General features: G+C 43.2%; 1 protein-coding gene across 2 annotated transcripts in view; it reads right to left on the bottom strand.

Annotated features, from left to right (window-relative positions):
• Positions 1-19,437, bottom strand: part of CERS3 (ceramide synthase 3) — a 70,763-nt gene that overhangs the window by 31,862 nt on the left and 19,464 nt on the right. For both annotated transcript variants that reach the window (XM_006129209.4, XM_075896950.1), the window contains exons 3-7: positions 18,287-18,404; positions 16,358-16,476; positions 5,139-5,196; positions 3,727-3,777; positions 3,131-3,223 (exon numbers count right to left, since the gene is read on the bottom strand). In XM_006129209.4, the coding sequence (XP_006129271.2) occupies positions 3,131-3,223; positions 3,727-3,777; positions 5,139-5,196; positions 16,358-16,476; positions 18,287-18,404 (439 nt within the window). The remainder of the gene's footprint in view (positions 1-3,130; positions 3,224-3,726; positions 3,778-5,138; positions 5,197-16,357; positions 16,477-18,286; positions 18,405-19,437) is intronic.

Raw genomic sequence — 19,437 nt, 5'->3', positions numbered from 1 at the left:
AGGTGTGCTCCCCATCCCAGGTCAGACGCATCGGTGACCAGCGTCAGTAAGGGAGGAGGGGCGTTAAAGGGAACCCCGCTGAGCACCACGGTTTCCTGGGTCCACCAGAGTAGGGAGTCCAGAATGTCCGGGGGCACTGTAACTATGGAGTCCCATAGACCCTTGGATTGGCAGAAGACCTTCGCCTACCACGCCTGCAGAGGTCTCATTCTCATCCTGGCATGGCGCACCGTGTATGTGAATGCTGCCATATGGCCCAGGAGCCTGGAGCAGACCTGAGGTGTCGTGATGGGAGACTGTTTTAGCCCTGAGATCAGCTCCACTATGGAGAGAAACCTGCTGTGGGGCAGGAACGCTCTTGCCACCTTCGCATCGAGGAGGGCTCCCACAAATTCTATCCTCTGGGAGGGAATCAGGGATGACTTCTCGACATTTATCATTAGCCCTAACCTTAAGGAGAGAGCTCTTATGAGTGTTACGTGAGCTTCTACCTGCTTGTACGAGCGATCTCGGATCAGCCAATCATCGAGGTACGGGAACACATGTACCCCTCGATTGCGCAGAAAGGCGGCAACCACAGCCATACATTTTGTAAATACCCTTGGTGCTGTACATAACCCAAAGGGGAGTACTGTAAACTGAAAGTGGCAACGGCCCACCAGAAACCGGAGGAACCTCCTGTGACTTGGCCTGATTGCCATATGGAAGTAGGCATCCTCTAGGTCGAGAGTCGAGTACCAGTCGCCCAGTTGTAGTACTGGGATGACCGAGGCCAAAGTCACCATTCTGAACTTGTGATTTACAACCGCCTTGTTTAAGTATCACAGGTCCAGGATAGGACGAACTCCCCCTTTTGGTTTCGGAACAACAAAGTAACGGGTGTAAAACCCCCTGCCCCGCAGATGCGGAGGGACCCCCTCTATTGCTCCTTTTTCGATAGAGAGAGAGAGATGCTCCAACGACCGTCACGGCAGTAAGAAGGAACTGAGGTGGGGCAGCGCCGGCAGGGGTACTTATGCCCCACCATGGCGGCGCCACTCGAAGGGGCGCCCCGCCGGCGCTACGGGTACCGCTAGGGAAAACGCTCCGGAAGACGTGGTGCACGCAGCGCGCACACCTACTTCGAATGGACATGAGCAACCACTCGAAGAAGAACAGAGTGCATTCAACAAGCTTGCTTTGGGTGTACAAGTTCTAGAGTGATGTTGTCCTTCCGTCAGTGGCTCCAGGGGCCGTCTTCACCCATACACAGAATATACAGCTGTGTAGGGCACCTGAAAATTGGGGGCACCCTTGGTTCTTACTGGCCACCCGCCTCTTCATATTCCTCTTCTGTGGCTCTCCTTTCTCCTGAGAGGATCTAGTTAACTTACAAGTGAAAAAGCCTGACAGAGCTATTAGCCCAACACTGAACTTAGGAAAGAGCCATTCCAGTGGTAATGAAGCCATTTAACAGGCATTTGTCAACCCTGGGTATATACTGACAGTTTCTGAATTTACTGTGCCAGTCTACAGAAGCTGAGTTTAAATTTTACCTTAAAACTATTTCATCAGTGTGTTGCTGAAGATTATAAAAGCATACCTCTAAAAAAAATTATCTCCCCTCCCCAGGGTGTCATTGGGCATAGAGGCACCAGTTTAATAGTACTGCGTAGGGCCCCATAAATAAGGACAGCCCTGAATAGCTCTCAACCTTTCTGGACTCAGGACTAGGGATGTAATAGTGTTGCTGGTTAAACAATTAACTGATAAGCAGATGCCGATCAGTTAATGCTACCAGCTATATGCAACCCCCACCCCCTCCACCTCCACGGTTCTGCATTGAAAGTATTTTGGGAGCCAGCAGGCAGGCACACTGGCTCAGTCCTGGCTGGTGCTGGGTGCCAGAAGCTACCCCTGCTGTGGCTCTGCAGCCAGAGCGGGGGTAGCTTCAGGGACCTGGCAAGAGCTGGGATTTAGCCAGTGTGCCTACCTGCTGGCTCTCAAGCGTCTTTAAATGTAGAGCCGCTTATCGGTTAATCGTGTAACCAACACAATTTTTGTTGGCTACATGATTACCAAGTTACACGCTTCCTCACGTCCCGACTCAGGACCCATTTGTCAATGTTTATAGCCTGGGGTGGAGGCCCTGAAGTGATTTCAGTCAGATCCTGGCCCCTGGAGGGTGGGGAGAGATTAGGCCCTGCCTAGCACAGTACTCAGCCAACAGTGGAAGTTCCTGCAGCTCCTATGCTATGGGGCTGACTGGGCTGGGCTTGGCTCCCCACTCTGGGTGATGCAACTTCTGGGGTTTGGCCCTGCTGTGTTGGCTGGAACAAACACACGGGAGTGGAGTTATGACCTGGCATTCTGGGGTGGCAGTGCTGCTCACTCAAATTTGGCCCACCCAGCTGCACTAAATTGGGATAGCCCTTGGACCCCAGAGGGGCAGGGAGGTGAGCCCAGCCAGCCTTTGGGACAGGAGCCACAAGGAGCTGCTGGGTGACTCTTTGAAACCTTCTGGTGACCCACTGTTGGGTCCAGAGCCATGGGCAGAGAAACCCTGATCCAGTGGTTGACCCCACAGAGAGGCTATGAGACTAGTTACTGTTTCCAGAGGTGGGAATTCTATAGAAGCTAGGAATAAAAAGAAGCCTGTGGCTTGGGAGTGGACGGACCAAGCTTTTAGTCTCACCCCCTATTTGTTGCATTTGATTTAACTGTGATGTTGGTTTATTGCAGGGGCATACACACAAAACACACACACACACACTCTCTCTCTCTCTCTCTTTTAGTACACATTACAGGGGTCAGAGTTACTCCTTGTCCCTTCTCCCTGCCTCCCCCCCACACCATACAGAGAATATTACAGAGGTGTTGTTTACTCCTGGCGGCACAGACAGGTTATTATGTGGGTGAGACATTACTCACCTCTTCCCCCCTCTTCTTGTTATAGGGATGAGGGCTCTTCCATACTACGCCCCACACAGAATGTCTGGGGACATTGTGGCCATATCATATTCAGCAATTAGCTTCTGACAAAGGTTCAAGCACTGATTATTTCAGCACCTGCCACAGTGTTTCCTTAACAGAAGGGTATAAATCATAAGAGAATCAAAGATTATGCTTGCAAATAATCATAGATACTTGCCTTCCTTTTGGTGTCAGTACTCAGGGTAAACAACAGAGACCAATAAAAACTAATCTCAGCCATGTAGTACCAATACTGGGATGGTAGCAAGGACTGTAAAGAAAGAAAATATTTCTTTTTTTTCCCCTCTAGTCATTTCAATGCATTGCCACAGATGAGTACAAAATACCATGGGTTCATTTATACTGTGTTTGCCCTTCCTCTCAATCTGCATGTGAAAACAGAAATAATGTTCTGACCTTTATTAAGGGGAAAAAATATTCTGAAAGCCAAATCTTTCATACTTTACTCAGGCAAAACTCCCAGTTATTTAGCGGCTCCACCTCCAGTTTCTAGCATGCTTTCCCTGGCAGTTCGCTGCTCTGTATGCAGAGCGCACGTGCATTTATGTGCAAACCAGTGAAAATAAATCAAGCCCATCATTGTTATTTACAAATTGAAATGTTAACATTTCCACATGTCTGATAACTGACACAGAAGCAACTTATTTATCTGATAAGCCCATGCATCTATCCAAACGGAAAGGGCTATTTCCCTCACTGCAGAAAACAGCAAAAATACCCTGCTGATCATTGCAACAGTTTGCAAGAGCTCACCTGAAACGGGTAGCCAGCCCACACTTGCCATATATCATAAAACCAAGGTTTCTGTGAAAGACAGAACCATGCAAAGAATGAGAAGTAGAGCAGTTAGTCAATCTTAGCTCAGAAATATTTAAAAAACGGCTCTGGATGAAACAGGCTTATCAGTTATTTCCTCATACTGCATTTTCTCTACCAACTGTACCTTAAAGCATGTCCCAGTTTTAATAGGCCAGTCCCAGTTCTTCATATGATATCCCAAATGTCTTGGGAGATTTTTGGGGCATCTGAAATGTTTCAGTTTTCCATTTTATCATTCAAGACTTTGGATTTCTTTTATACATACAGTTTGTTCAAGATGCCTTGTTACAGTGATTAGAATTTGCATAGTCTTTACCAGGCACAAACTTTCCAGCGGAATGAGCAGTCAGCAAGATGTACTGTGCTTGTAGCACAGAAAAAAGCCAAACAGGCACCCACACTATCAAAGTTATTCTTTTGCTCAAAATAAATGTGAATTGCACGTGTTCAGGGTTTCATGGGAAACCTATTCAGAACATTAATTTACAGGAGAAAATCCCCTATTCCAAGAACACCACCCATGCTGATGTTGCCTATTGACAACAGCAATCTCAGTGACCATTTTTTAAAAAAGTGGCTTTTTGAGTTTTATAGGAATCTGATTGTAAAAAATGTGGCATCAAAAGTCTCCTGGACTTTAATTTTAAAAATCTGGCCACATTACATGGCATCAACGAGGTGCATTGTAAAATCATCACCGACCTCCACCCCTGGAGATGAAAGAACACAACATTGCCTAACAAATACTTTCTGCAGTTCTTCCTTAAAATGCTGGTTAGAGTAAAATTACATTTTATTGAGAAAACGTAGTACAGGTTGAAGCGTAGTCTAGTCTGGCATCCTTGGGACCTGAACAATGCTGAACCAGAGAATTTGCTGGACCACGGGAGGTCAATATTTTCTAGCATCATTACTAGCATCATTGCTTACTGGGCTTTTAGAAGACATTTAGAGGTAAATTAGAGCTATATAACAGCACCAAACAATGAGAGCTAGGACTGGTGGCTGTAAACAGACTTTATGGGACCGTAAAAAACTTGGCCACAGCCATAAGTGGACTTCCAGCTAACTAAAATCATACTGGACCACAGATGTTGCTGGATCAGAGTGTGTCAGACTAGGGAGGTTCAACCTGTAGTAAGTTTAAAAGTAAAAAAAATCAAGAGTGAAAAGAGTAGGCTTGTAATATAGATTATTATACTTGATAAAAACAGCATTATGGTCTAAATCCAAAGCCCAACCAAGTCAATGGTTAACCTTCCACTGACTACAAAGGCCTTGGGAATATGTCCTTATTTCGTTAAAAAGAGTGATAAGAATTAAAACTCTCCCCTAAATTAACTTACGTCATATAGAAATATCAATCCAGCAATGGATGATGTGAGATAAAATGAAAATCGCCAGCTGCAACACAAAAAACAAAAATCAGAACCATTATTGCTCCTTCAGAGACATTATCCAGAAATGAAATAGTGGCAGCCAATCAGTGTGTCTGGAGGCTGCCCAAGGAGTGAACCATAACATATGCACCTTTATCTCTCCCTGCAATCTCCTAGCTGTGTCTATCAGTCACCATATGATTATCTCTCAGTTGTCATTATGCAAATATTTCTCTTTGCGCTAGCTAATAGTTATTATTAACAAGGATATGGGGCTTTACATAACCACGATATGGCGAAGGAGTGTGCACATTTCTCTGTTATGATTAAGTAACTCCTCTCTTCTAACTGGCTTTACAGAATGTCTTTCACAATGGCAAAATGTTGATGAAATGAACATCCATAGCAACTGGCAATTCAATTTGAAGTGACATATATTTGTTATAGCTGAGGCTGGTACCACAGCCTTATGTTAAATTTGCCCAACACTTCCCTTTGCATAGTCTCTCTACACTACTACCAGATAGTCACGTTTCAATAAGAACTTTTTCTTGTTGGGGGTAACTGGCCCCTTTTCTGGGACTCAGAGCTCAATCTTCTTGCAGCTGCCTTCTGAAGACCAAAATGGGGATAACTCACTGTCCTGAGTGTCTAATTAAACAATTAGGAAATGAACATCTGAGCCTAGTGTAAAAGTTACCTCAGCAAAGGTAGATACGCTCATGGAGAAGGTGCTCCTAGAGAGAAGTCTTCCACAGAGGAGATGTGTGTTTTCAGGGACAGAAAGCTGGTCAGGGGAGTTCACAGGAGAAAGGACCTACAAGGTATGCCCCTAGAGAGAGGACATCCCTAAGGGAGAGCTACAGTTAGCAGGCCATAAGGAAGGTCTGGTCCCAGGAAAGGGATCTCGAAACAGTGGTAGGAAGGCCAGTCTGTCAGAAATCACAGGCTGTCCCTGAAAAAAGCTGTGGCTGGCCAGTCTCCACAGATCTCTGGCTCCGGGGAAAGATTCTTCACAGATGGCGGCAAGAGACCGGACTCCAGGAACAGAACGAGAGAACCCTGATGGTTAAAGGACCTGGACAGAGGAAAGCAATGGACTCAGATGGGATAAAAACTAAGACTGACTCTGTCTCCCAGCTAAAATACTGGGGATGAAGATTTTACTGGCCTTGTCTGTTAATACATGAGATCCTCCAAAGGGGACATTCTTTAGTACCTGAAAGTCTGACTAAACTTCTTTATACCACAAATGAGGGGAAATCTTTCCTAACCCCACAGGGGTGCTCTGGGGTAGCTTGAACCCTAACACCCTCGTAATTCTATGTCTGCAAGGTGGTGAGGCCCACTAACTACTACGAAAATCTATGTGGCATTCAGAGCACCAATAACTAACTTGTTTTAGTTCAAAATCAAACTAACTTCTATTCATCGCTTAACATAAAAGGTAGAAAACAGCAGAACTGTCCAAAGTGAGCAAGTTTATGTCTCATTGCCTGATGTTGGTTGACCCTTGGGTCAGGTGGGTTAACATTTTGATGAGCCTGATTTTTGGTTTTGAGTGACAATCACATGGCATTTGGTGGCCATTAAACAGCTTTCATCCAAACCAATCTACACATTAACTGAAATCTCTGAACAAAGCTTGAAAGTCAACTGAAACAGTACTGCTCCTTACAGATCTAGTAAAGAGATGTTACAAATTCCAGTCAGTCAAGCACTGTTGTAATAACAAGAATTGGGCAGAGGTGTTCCATGCCTATTTCTTAAGATGATGGAAGTGCAATACATTATGGTAATTTTCTTTGCTGACTCAATCCCCAACTTGCCCCAAAATAACTCTGGATGGCCAAGGCGTGGCATTAGCCAGCATGAAAATGTTCCTTGATTTCAAGTGTCAAGAGTGGGAGTAAAAATAGACACGAGACCCAAAATTTGGTGGGAACATTTGGTTAATAAACAAAGTGTATCACAATGCTGTGAAGAAACAGTGCTGCAGAATGATCACGCAGATTTGACATGCCGAAGAGGATGAGACAAGATAAACTCCTACACTAGAATTCATGCAGACATACACAGAGAAGATGACTATGGTCTTCTCCTGATACTAATTCACTTACATTAGCACAAGATGAGAGACCTGTGTGAACAAAGGCAGCTTGACCTTGATCTGCACTGCCCTGGCTCAAATCCAGTGTGAAGCCATTGAGGGGTGAAGCCAAAGAGCCAGCATATGCAGTTTGCAGGAGTTCATAACAAGGGTTGGTTTTTTCCCCTAGTTTTCAGCCCATGGCAGGTCAGATCATGCAAGGTGCTGGTAACTAATTCTGTGAAGTGCTTAACTGTAAATATGTGGATAGTCCTGTTGACTTTGATAGCCTTATTTCTGTGCTTAAATGCTTTAGAATCAGAAAAATTATATAATTAGTAGCCCAATGTCTGTGAGTCTGTAATGCTGATGTACACGGCCACGCCCCCTGTCCGTGTACATCAGCGCCCCACCCCCCCTTCCCCTCCCGCCGTGGTACTGAGTGCTGCACCCCTCAGCCAGGCTGCCACGGGGGAGAGAAAGGGGGGCGGTGACGTACACGGCCCCGCCCCCTGGCCGTGTACGTCACGTCACCGCCCCACCCCTCCTCCTCCGCGGTGGCACGGCAGAGCGTGCAACACTCAGCCGAGCCGCCACTGATAGAGGGGAAGGGGGCGGGGCAGTGATGCCCTCTTCCCCTCCTGCTGTGGCACTCAGCTGAGAGCTGCACCCCTCAGCCGGGCCGCCACAGGAGAGCCAGCAGTGCAAGGGGCCATTTGGGCTCCCCCGCAGTGGAAGGGCAAGGGGGAGGGTACAGTGATGTACACGGCCTCGCCCCAAGGCCTTGTATGTCACCGCCCCACCACCCTCTCTCGTGGCAACCCGGCTGAGCAGGCAGCACTCAGCCGAGCGTCACGGCGGAAGGGGAAGGGGAAGAGGAAAGGAAAGGGAAGAGACAGAGGGGAGAGAGAGGCAAGAGGAGGAGGAGAAGAGAAAGGGAGAGTGAGAGGCAGGAGGGGGAGAAGAGAAAGAAAGACGGAGAGAGAGGCAGAGGAGAGCTGAGAGAGAGAGGGGGAGGCAGTAGGAGGAGAGAGAAAGAGAGGGAGCGAGACTAGAGGCTCGGGAGAGAAGACCAAGGTGGAGGAGAGACCTGAAAATCCCGTTTTATGATTGGCTAGTCATAAAAGATTAGGATGGGAAGAGAACTCAAGAGGTCATCTAGTCGAACCCCAGCTCAAAGCAGGTACCCGGGGCACTCAGCTTGATACCAACTACCCACTAGACATTGAGCCATTGATCACTACTTGTTGAGCCCAACAATCTAGCCAGCTTTCTATCCATTTTATAATCCATTAATCCAACCCATACTTCCTTAATTTAGTAGCAGGAAGACTGTGGGAAGAAGACCACTAGCAAGAAGATGATATCAAAAGCTTTGCTAAAGTCACGATATATCATGACCACAACTTTCCCCATATCCACAGAGACAGTTATCTCATCATAGAAGGCAATTATTTTGGTTATGCATAACTTTCCCTTGGTGAATCCATGTTGAACGTTCATGATTATTTTCCTCTCTTACAATTGGTTCAAAATAGATTCTTGGAGGATCCCCTCCATGATTTTTCAGGGACCAAGGTGAGGCTGACTGGTCTGTAGTTCCCCACATTCTCCTCCTTCCCTTTTTTAAAGATGGGCACTACATTTGCATTTTTCAAATTATTTGGGACCTCCCCTGATTGCCATGAGTTTTCAAAGATAATGGCTCAGCAGCCACATCAACCAACTGTCTCAACATGTTGGGATGCATTAGATCTGGCCCCATAAACTTGTGCATGTCAAGATTTTCTAAATAGTCTTTAACCTGTTTTTCACCACTGCACCCAGTACAGCAGCCTGGGAGCTGACTTTGTCTGTGAAGACGGAGACAAAAAAAAAACACTTTTCCCACATTATCTGTCACCAGGTTGCTTTCCCCCACTCAGACTACATCTACACTGCATGCTTCTTTTGGAAGAAGCTTTTTTTGGAAGAGATCTTCTGGAAAAACTTCTTCCGAAAGAGAGCGTCCACACTGCAAGAGTGCATCAAAACACTGATCTGCTTTTTCGAAAGAGAGCATCCAGACTGAATGTATGCTCTCTTGCATGCAAGCAGTGATTGCTATGAACGGAATGGCCACTAGGGCACCTGTGCTTTTTCCTCTTTCCTCTTCTTCCGAAAGAACTCCCTCTTCCCTGTTCACACATGCCTTTTTTCAAAGCAGCTCTTCTCAAAAAGGCTTCTTCCTCGTACAATGAGCATTATCAATGCCGGAAAACCCCCTCTGTTCTTTCTATTTTCTTGCGGAAGAATGCAATTGCAGTGTGGACATTCCTCAAGTTTTGTCAGAAAAAAGCTGTTTTTCCGACAAAACTCTCTAGTGTAGACATACCCTCAGTAAGTAAGGGTCTCGCACTTTCCCTGACTTCTTGTTGCTAACATGCCTGTAGAAACCCTTCTTGTTACCCTTCACATACCTTGCTAGCTGAAATTCCAATTGTGCTTTGGCCTTCCTGATTACATTCCTATATGCGTGAGAAATGTTTCTATACTCTTCCCTAGTCATCTGTACCAGTTTCCACTTCTTATAAGCTTTCTGATTGTGTTTAAACTAACTGAAGATTTTTCTGTTAAGCCAAGCTGATTGCCTGCCATATTTGCTGCACATAAGGCTTCTTTAGAACACAGCCAGCAATCCTGGACTCCTTTTCCCTTCATATTAGCCTCCCAGGGGATCCTGACCATCAGTCCCCTGAGGGAGTCAAAGGGCACATTCCTGCACAGGGCCATGGTGTTCAGCACCTTGCAGAACTGACCTCTTAGACTCCGACCATGCAAAGATTTAGGCATGTGTGCTCTCCTACTAACTTCGGTGGGACAGCACATGCATAAGGTTATGTCTAGACTACATCCCTCTGTCACCAGAGGGATGTAAATTAGACATACCGACACTGCAAAAAGCTGCTGTCAAGACGGGGATTGGGCGACAAAGAAAGCCTTTGTCGCCCAATCCTGTAAACCTCGTTTTATGAGGCATAAGGGATCAGCCGACAAAGGCTTTCTTTGTTGCCCAATCCCCGTCTTGACAGCCACTTTTTGCCGATAAACTGCTGACTTGGCAAAACACGACGGCCATTTTTATTCAAATGAAGCACGGGAGATTTAAATCCCCGCTTTATATGAAATGTCGGTATGTCTAATTTACATCCCTCTGGTAACAGAGGGATATAGTCTAGACATATCCCCAGTCTTTGCAGGACCGGAGTCTCAATTTACTCCCCACAGTGAATTTGGAGTTGGAACAAATCCCAGAACCCAAAGCAAAACTCATCCAGAGGTTCAAATGAACGACAATGTTATTTATGCTCCTAAGTTACTTAGACACAGTAGTGGCACTATACATGAAAGAAAATGTAGAATCTAATAAAATAAAAATCTTAAATGAACCAAAATGCTCCATAGAATCTCCAAGGATAGTAATTCCACGCTCTGATAATAAGAGTATAGCAGCAGGGCTATATTATCGATCGCCTGACCAGAATAGTGATAGTGACTATGAAATGCTAAGGGAGATTAGAGAGGCTATCAAAATAAAAAACTCAGTAATACTGGGGGATTTCAACTATCCCCATATTGACTGGGTACCTCAGGGTGGGCTGCATAGATAAAATTTCTTGATATCTTAAATGACAGCTTCTTGCAGCAGCTGGCTCTGGAACCCACAAAGGGAGAGGCAATTCTTGATTTAGTCCTGAGTGGTACGCAGGATCTGGTCCAAAGAGTTAAATGTAACTGGACCACTTGGAAATTATGACCATAATATAATAAAATTTAACTTTCCTTTGGTGGGGAAAACTCTTCAGTAGCCCAGTGTTGTGGCATTTAATTTTAGAAAGGCAAACCACACAAAAATGGGGAGGTTAGTTAAACAGAAATTAAAAGATACAGTGACAAAAGTAAAATCCCTGTAAGCTACATGGAAGCGTTTTTCAAAGACACCATAATAGAGGCCCAACTTAAATGTACACCCCAAATTTAAAAACACAGTAAGAGAACCAAAGAAGTGCCACCGTGGATTAACAAGCAAGTAAAAAAAAAACAGAGAGAGATAAAAAGGTATTGTTTAAAAAGTGGAAGTTAAATCCCTGTGAGGAAAATAGAAAGGAGTATATACTCAGTCAAATTGAAGTATAATAAGAAAAGGCGAAAAGGAGTTTGAAGAACAGCTAGCCAAAAACTAAAAAAGTAATAGCAACATGTTTTTAAGTGTATCAGAAGCAGGAAGCCTGCTAAGCAATCAGTGGGGGCACTGAACAATCAAGATGCCAAAGGAGCACTCAAAGACTATAAGGTCACTACAGAGAAACTAAATGAATTCTTTGCTTCAGTCTTCACGGCTGAGGATGTTAGGGAGATCCCAAACCTGAGCCATTCTTTTTAGGTGACAAATCTGAGGAATTGTCCCAGATTCAGGTGTCATTAGAGGAGGTTTTACAACAAATTGATAAACTTAACAGTAACAAGTCACCGGGACCATATGGCATTCACCCAAGTGTTCTGAAAGAACTCAAATGTGAAATTGCAGAACTATTAAATGTGGTTTGTAACCTATCCTTTAAATCAGCTTCTGTACCTCAGGACTAGAAGACAGCTAATATGATGCCAATATTTTAAAAGCGCACATAGATAAACATATTGTTGGGGGAAGGTCAACATGGTTTCTGTAAAGGGAAATCATGCCTTACTAATCTACTAGAGTTCTATGAGAGGGTCAACAAACTTGTGGACAAGGGGGATCCAGTAGATATAGTGAACTTAGATTTCCAGTAAGTCTTTGACAAGGTCCCTCACCAGAGGCTCTTAAGTAAAGTAAGTTGTCATGGGATAAGAGGGAAAGTCCTCTCATGGACTGATAACTGGTTAAAAGACAGGAAACAAAGGGTAGGAATAAATGGTACGTTTTCAGACTGGAGAGGGCTAACAAGTGGTGCCCTCCAAGGTTCCGTAACGGGACCAATCCTATTCAATCTATTTATAAATTATCTGGAGAAAGGAGTAAACAGTGAGATGGAAAAATATGCAGATGATATTAAACTGCTCAAGATAGTTAAGACCAAATCAGACTTCGAAGAGTGTCAAAAAGACCTCATAAACCTAAGTCATTGGGCAACAAAATGGCAAATGAAATTTAATATTGATAAATGTAAAGTACAGGTAGTCCCACACTTACAAATGCATCGACATACGACCAACTGCACTTATGGCACCAACCTCCCATTAAGCGCAGCCCTGACTTACGTAAGTGCGGATTATCGTTCGAGCAGCGTGGTCCCATTGAAATGAATGGGGCCCAACTTATGAACACATCAAGTTACGACCAAATGCTTGGAATGTAACTCGTTCATAAATTGGGGACTATCTGTAATGCACACTGGAAAAAATAATCCCAACTATACATAGAAAATGATGGGAACTAATTTAGCTATAACTACTCAAGAGAGAGATCTTGGAGTCATTGTGGATAGTTCTCTTAAAAAATCCACTCAATGTGCAGTGGCAGTCAAAAAAGCAAACAGAGTGTTAGGAATTATTCAAAAAGGCATAGAGAATAAAATAGACTATCTTACTGCCTCTATATAAATCCATGGTACGCCCACATCTTGAATGGTGCATACAGATGTGGTTGCCTAATCTTTAGAAAGATATATTGGCATTGAAAAAGGTTCAGAAAAGGGCAACAAAAAAAGATTAGGGGTTTGGAACAGGTACCATGTAAAGAGAGATTAAAAAGACTGGGACTTTTCAGTTTAGAAAAAAGGAGACTAAGGGGGTATATGACAGAGATCTATAAAATCATGACTGGTGTGGAAAAAGTGAGTAAGTAAAAATTATTTACTTGTTCCCATAATATAAGAACTAGGGGTCACCAAAAGAAATTAATAGGCAGCAAGTTTAAAACAAACAAAAGGAAATTTTTCTTCACTCAGTGCACAGTCAACCTGTGGAACTCCTTGCCAGGGGATGTTGTAAAGACCAGGACTTCAGCAGGGTTCAAAAAAGAACTAGATACATTCATGGAGGTTAGGTCCATCAATGGCTACTAGCCAGGATACATAGGAATGGTGTCCCTAGCTTCTATTTGTCAGGCTGGGAAAGGAGAGAGATCACTTGATAATTACCTGTTCTGTTCACTCCCTCTGCAGCATCTGGCATTGGCCACTGCTGGAAGACAGGATACTGGGCTAGATGGACCACTGTTGTGACCTAGTATATCCATTCTTATGTTCTAGACTTGTCTATGCTAGCCAAGTTTTACCAGCATAACTAATCTTTTTGCTAAAATATTTATGCCAGTAACAGCCCTGATATGAATGTGGGCTATATAGGCATAGAGGTGCTTGTATTGAGGTATACATTATTTTGGTTCCCAAACCAGTATAAAGTATATGCTATAAGCATTTTACTTAGTATACCTGCAGCCAAGGAGTTTTGGGCACTTATACTAGCATAGATAAGGCAGTAAAAGTTTCTAATGTAGACAATTCTGTCTGTCCTTTTGAAAATCTCACCCTTAAATGCTTTGTCTGACTTGCAATTATGTGCACACAGGTTCTGTTGTTTACGAACATTTTTGTCACCCACAATTACTTATTAATGTCTGATTGATGTGAACATATTTCAGTTTATGTTCACAACCTGTTCCCCATGAGCATCCATTAGTCATACTCTCACTAATAGCAGCCACACTGGAAAAAAGGACTAACAAAAATGTCTCTTTCCATCAACATTTTTTGCAAATGAAAAATTGTTCCTATTCTCTGAAAGCTGCCATTGACAGCGAGTGCTGTAGCTAACTCCTATAAACAAATATTAAGCACACTGAAGAATAAAGCAGAAAACTTCAGTGAAATGCCAGGGCGAATTCTAACTTGCTTTAAGAAAGAAGAGTATCTGCTGAAGTAAAATATCAACCCACTCTGGAGACAGAAGAACAGAAGACACCAATTTGCTTAAAAGCTTAAAATAACTGATAAGAAAGGTACTTTTTAAAATCCCTTTTGTGTTATGGTACATACTATTGTACCATTGTGTTATGTTACATACTATTTGCTAAACATTTCAGTAACGATTCAATAATAAAAAATTATTAATTAAGAGAACTGATATTAAATAGCATTGAGTGCATGTGAAAACACACAAATATAGAATCATAGAATACTAGGACTGGAAGGGACCTCGAGAGGTCATCGAGTCCAGTCTCCTGCCCCCATGGCAGGACCAAATACTGTCTAGACCATCCTTGATATACATTTATCTAACCTACTCTTAAATATCTCCAGAGATGGGGATTCCACAACCTCCTTGGGCAATTCATTCCAGTGTTTGACCACCCTGACAGTTAGGAACTACCCTGGCGGTGAGGAAGGACGTTTTTGTGGTTAAGGCACCGGCCTTGGAGTCAAAGTAGATCTGGATTCTTTTCACAAAAATAAAAAGTTGCTGTACGACACTGGGCAAATCTTAATCCTTCTCTACCTCACTTTTCTCATCTGTTGGATGGAGATAAAATGCCCAGTTTTAATTTTTTAAGCTTTAATTAACCCCACATTATATTAATTTTACCTTTAATCAATCACATTCCCATGCTGGCAGATAGAATTCATCTTTTTTTGTACAGATGGGGAAATGAAAAAGAGAAGTCAAGATACATGCCCAGGGCAGAGGAGTTTGCATGTGCCAATTAGGTGTGATCACATAAGCATGCCCATCTTTGGCCATACCTAAGTAAAGTAAAATATGTATATTAAATGGACATTGGTAAGATAATTAAACTTCAGTGAGAGGAGTCCAGAATTTAACATAGTCAGAATACAAGTTTTCATCCCATCCATCATGAAAAAAGGACCTACCGAGTTGGGAATTTTAAAAAAAATCTAAATTGCTACTGAAATCTAATGAAGACGCAATATTCTACCATATAATTAATTTTAAGATTAAAAGGTCACTCTAAATCCTGCTTGGAAGCCCAATGAATTTAGTGGAACATGTCAGACAGAAATAGGATTTTACTTAGCACTTGTTGTAATGCTAATGCTTATACATCTTTCATTAACTGCCATGGCAGCAAAAATAACTGAGTGATGCCAACCATCTGGGCATCATTGGCAGCACGCAAATGAAAAGGACTGGGGTGATTTTATGTGCTTTATCAATTTTCTGCTATGGGACCTTAGCTACGTCCCTTCACTCTCCTATGTCTCAATGTCCCCAGATGTAAAATGGGGATGATTCTTACCTTTCTTTTTTAAAACGTCTCAATCTGAGGCCATGTCTATACTTACCCATGGATTGATGCTCCGGAGATCAATTTTCTGGCATTTGATTTACAGGGTCTAGTAAGGACCAACTAAATTGAATGCTGATGGCACCCCATTCGGCACCAGTACTCCTACTCCTTCCGAGGAGTAATGGGCGTCATCAGGAGCATTTCTCCCATTGACCACCCACTGTGTGGACGGTGTCCAAGTTCAAATTGAGGTACGTTGACTCCAACTAAGCAATTAACGTAGCTGGAGTTGTATATCTTGATTCGAACTTATCCCCTAGTGTAAACTTGGCCTACCTATCAAAGTTATACTTCGTGTTAAAGGGATCCCCAAAGCTGTACTGCCTACACTGTCAAAAATGACTAGTGATTAGAAGTGCTTTGCTTGTCACGTCTTACAGGTCAAAATATCTGGGCAGTTGCAGCAAGTTAGTCTATTTTAAGGGGAACTCAGTTTGGCCACCCAAAATCAAGTAGTTCCTTTGAAAATTGGACAGGAAGCAATGGGCTTAAATTGCAGCAAGGGAGGTTTAGGCTGGAAGTTAGGAAAAACTTCCTAAATGTCAGAGTGGTTAAACACTGGAATAAATTGCCTAGGGATGTGTGGAATCTCTATCACTGGAAATATTTAAGTGCAAGTTAGACAGACACCTGTCAGGGATGATCTAGACAGTGACTGGTCCTGCCATGAGGGCAAGCGACTGGACTCGATGACCTCTCAAGGTCCCTTCCAATTCTATGAGTCTATGTAGGCCTCCAGTATCAAAATAGGCAGTTTTCTCTTCCTACCAAGCTTCCTGGAATTTCCGAAGCAGCGTTGGGAGCTCAAGATTTCGTCGTCTCCTAAACCACTTTTCCACCAAATGAACTGTCCAGTTACACTTTTTGGCCAGGCCTTGAATCTCAGACTGCAAAAGGAGAGAAGAGTGTTAATAGTAAAAAAATACATCTACGTCAGTTTATTAGCTTTGCTGATTTGGCATTTTAAAGACCAGTCAATGTATTTAAAAATAAACAATTAATATGATCTATTTGCAGTTTGCCTGAAAGCTTTTGGATCTAATTTTTGGACATTCATCATTGACATGTTATCTGTCAATTAGTTTCTGTATAAAGGTCACAATGATCTGCCCCTCACCATGGACACAGTGTGCAGTTTTATGATGCAAGTTCCTTCGGTCTCATTCATATAAATGAAGCAGATGTGAGATTTATAGGCCTAGAAGTAGAACAATTGTCTTTCTGTTGGCCTCAGAGGATCTGGGCCGTTAACATTTGGTTTTCATCACTGAAGCATTTACTGCTATGAATGAGATGTGAGTGGGGAGGATTTGGTACAGTGCCACGTAAGTTACTCATTGACACTCTAGAAGCCACAAAGTGGCTTTAGCCAATGAGAACTGGTTATGCAGTATAAAGTGAGGAAGGATGTTTTTGTGGTTAAGGCACTGGCCTCGGAGTCAAAGTAGATCTGGATTCTTTTCACAATAAAAAGTTGCTGTATGACACTGGGCAAATCTTAATCCTTCTCTACCTCACTTTTCTCATCTGTTGGATGGAGATAAAATGCCCAGTTTTAATTTTTTAAGCTTTAATTAACCCCACATTATATTAATTTTACCTTTAATCAATCACATCCCCATGTTGACAGATGGGATTCATCTTTTTTTGTACAGATGGGGAAATGAAGAAGAGAAGTCAAGATATGTGCCCAGGGCAGAAGAGTTTGCATGTGTCAATTAAGTGTGATCACATAAGCATGCCCATCTTTGGCCATACCTGAGTAAAGAGAAAGTAAACTAGTGGTAGAATCAGAAATAGAGCAGTTGTGGTTCTAGCCTTACTCCTCACTCCAAGGCCTAGGAAGTAGATAATCATTGGCCATGAGCTGTTTAGAAGTTTAGGCTGCATCTAGACTGGCATGATTTTGCAGAAATACTTTTAACGGAAAAGAGCATCTAGATTGGCAAGGATGCTTTTGCGCAAAAGCATCTGTGCCAATCTAGATGCGCTTTTGCGCAAGAAAGCTCTGATGCCCATTTTAGCCATCGGGCTTTCTTGCGCAAAAAATTAAGGTGCCTGTCTACACCAGCCCTCTTGCACAAGTACATTACAAAGTCAGTGCTCTTGCGCAAATTCAAGCAGCCAGTGTAGATAGCTGGCAAGTTATCTTGCCAGTCTAGACGCACCCGCTGTGTTTTCGGACACCAACAGACTGCATTTGCAGAATGCTGACATCTTATTTTAATTGCTCTTGTTTGGGTTTCAAAACCAATCACAGATTATCAAAGGTGTTTTTATCCTGCATGCAGCCTATGACTAAACACCTAAGAGCCAACCAGAAGGCTTGCAGTCTATTGTTTCAATTTTGCCCCCTTAAAGGATAGCATAATATTGTTTTTAACCAACATGTCCATTGCTGCTTTTCTCCAAGTGCAGTGATGGATTACTGATCTTCACCAGAAGTAACATTAACAATCTGACCTACAATAACAAGCCAAGAAATTAAACTATTTTATTAGTTTTTGTAGTTTAGATTTTGGATGCTGTGTACCCTGCCAGCAGAGTAGTAAAACAAATCCAAGTGAATTACATCATGCACCGATCAGTTGGAACCCATCCCTTGGACGCATGAAGTCACTGTGGATAGCTGATTGAAACATTAAGAGTTGGGATTTTCCATCCCCCAAAGCACCTTAAAAGAATTGAAATTCTTACTTGGGATGGATGTTTTGTGCATTTTCGGAAATAATTCTCTAGAACAGCATTTGGTTGAGGCTTCACTCGTGTTACGTTCTTTAAACCTAAAGCTTTTGCTAGAGGTATAGCAACATATCTAAAAAAGACACAATGGGAAAGATCTCTCAAAAGGCACAACGGTTAATGGCATTCACCTAGCCCACGAGGATACTAAGGAATTCAACCCAAAATCTTTTTTATCTGCCATCAGAGAGGTAGAAGGTTTATGTGCATCTTCAGCAGAGCTGTCTTAAGAAAAGATAATAGTATCCATACAGCAAAAGCCTAATTCAGCAGAAAACAGCATGTTACTGCTTGTGAAACAGCTTGATAGGTGGTTTTCATTTAAATATGGTAATGAAATTACTATATATTTCAGAATGTTGTGTGCCTGTCTGTCTGTCCATGTGTGAGTCTGTTTGTCCAAGAACTCCTCCTAAATGATAAGAGCTAGGATCACCAAATGTGGAATGAAGCTTCTTCTTATAACTTAAAGCAAGGTCAGGGTTTGGTTGAGACAAGGCAATGGGATATGCCTGGAATGTGATTATTTCTCATAAACTGGAAAGGGAGGGGTCTGGTAGGAAGGATAGTTATACTGTAGAATGAACACAGGGGAACAATAAGTAGCCAGACATGGGGACTAAGATAGCTCTAATCCCATTGGGGCAGCGGGGGGAGGGGTGGGAGAAAGGGACAACTATCTACTATATATTTCAGAGAGTTTGTCTGTCCCCCAGAGGCTGGCTGGCTGTGCCCACTGCAGTTGTAGCAGCCATGGACAGCACTTCTCACCTGGTCCCAAGCTATTGTGGTGACAAAGAGCTGGGATCATCCGCTACAAAACAGTCTCCTAGGCCCTTCAAGTCAATAAGGCACCTTGCTTATTAGGCGGGTCACCATCCGCCAATTGACGTTTTCTGTGGTGGGTGTGATTTGACTGACCAATGACAGAGCACCTCCCACAGGAATGGAGGGCAGAAACAGCTGCTTTCTGTTCCACCTCCCCCAGCTGCAGAATGTGCTGCCAGTATGGCTAAGCTACTTAGGTTGGTCTGCTTGGAATAAGCCCCTCTCGCCCTTGCTGGTGTCCTGCTTAAAGTGAGTTCTTAGCACCAGAACAGTGGTCT

Source organism: Pelodiscus sinensis, chromosome 14, assembly GCF_049634645.1.
Source record: "Pelodiscus sinensis isolate JC-2024 chromosome 14, ASM4963464v1, whole genome shotgun sequence".
Lineage (NCBI taxonomy): Eukaryota > Metazoa > Chordata > Testudines > Trionychidae > Pelodiscus > Pelodiscus sinensis.
This window is presented reverse-complemented; position numbering and strand designations above follow the sequence as displayed.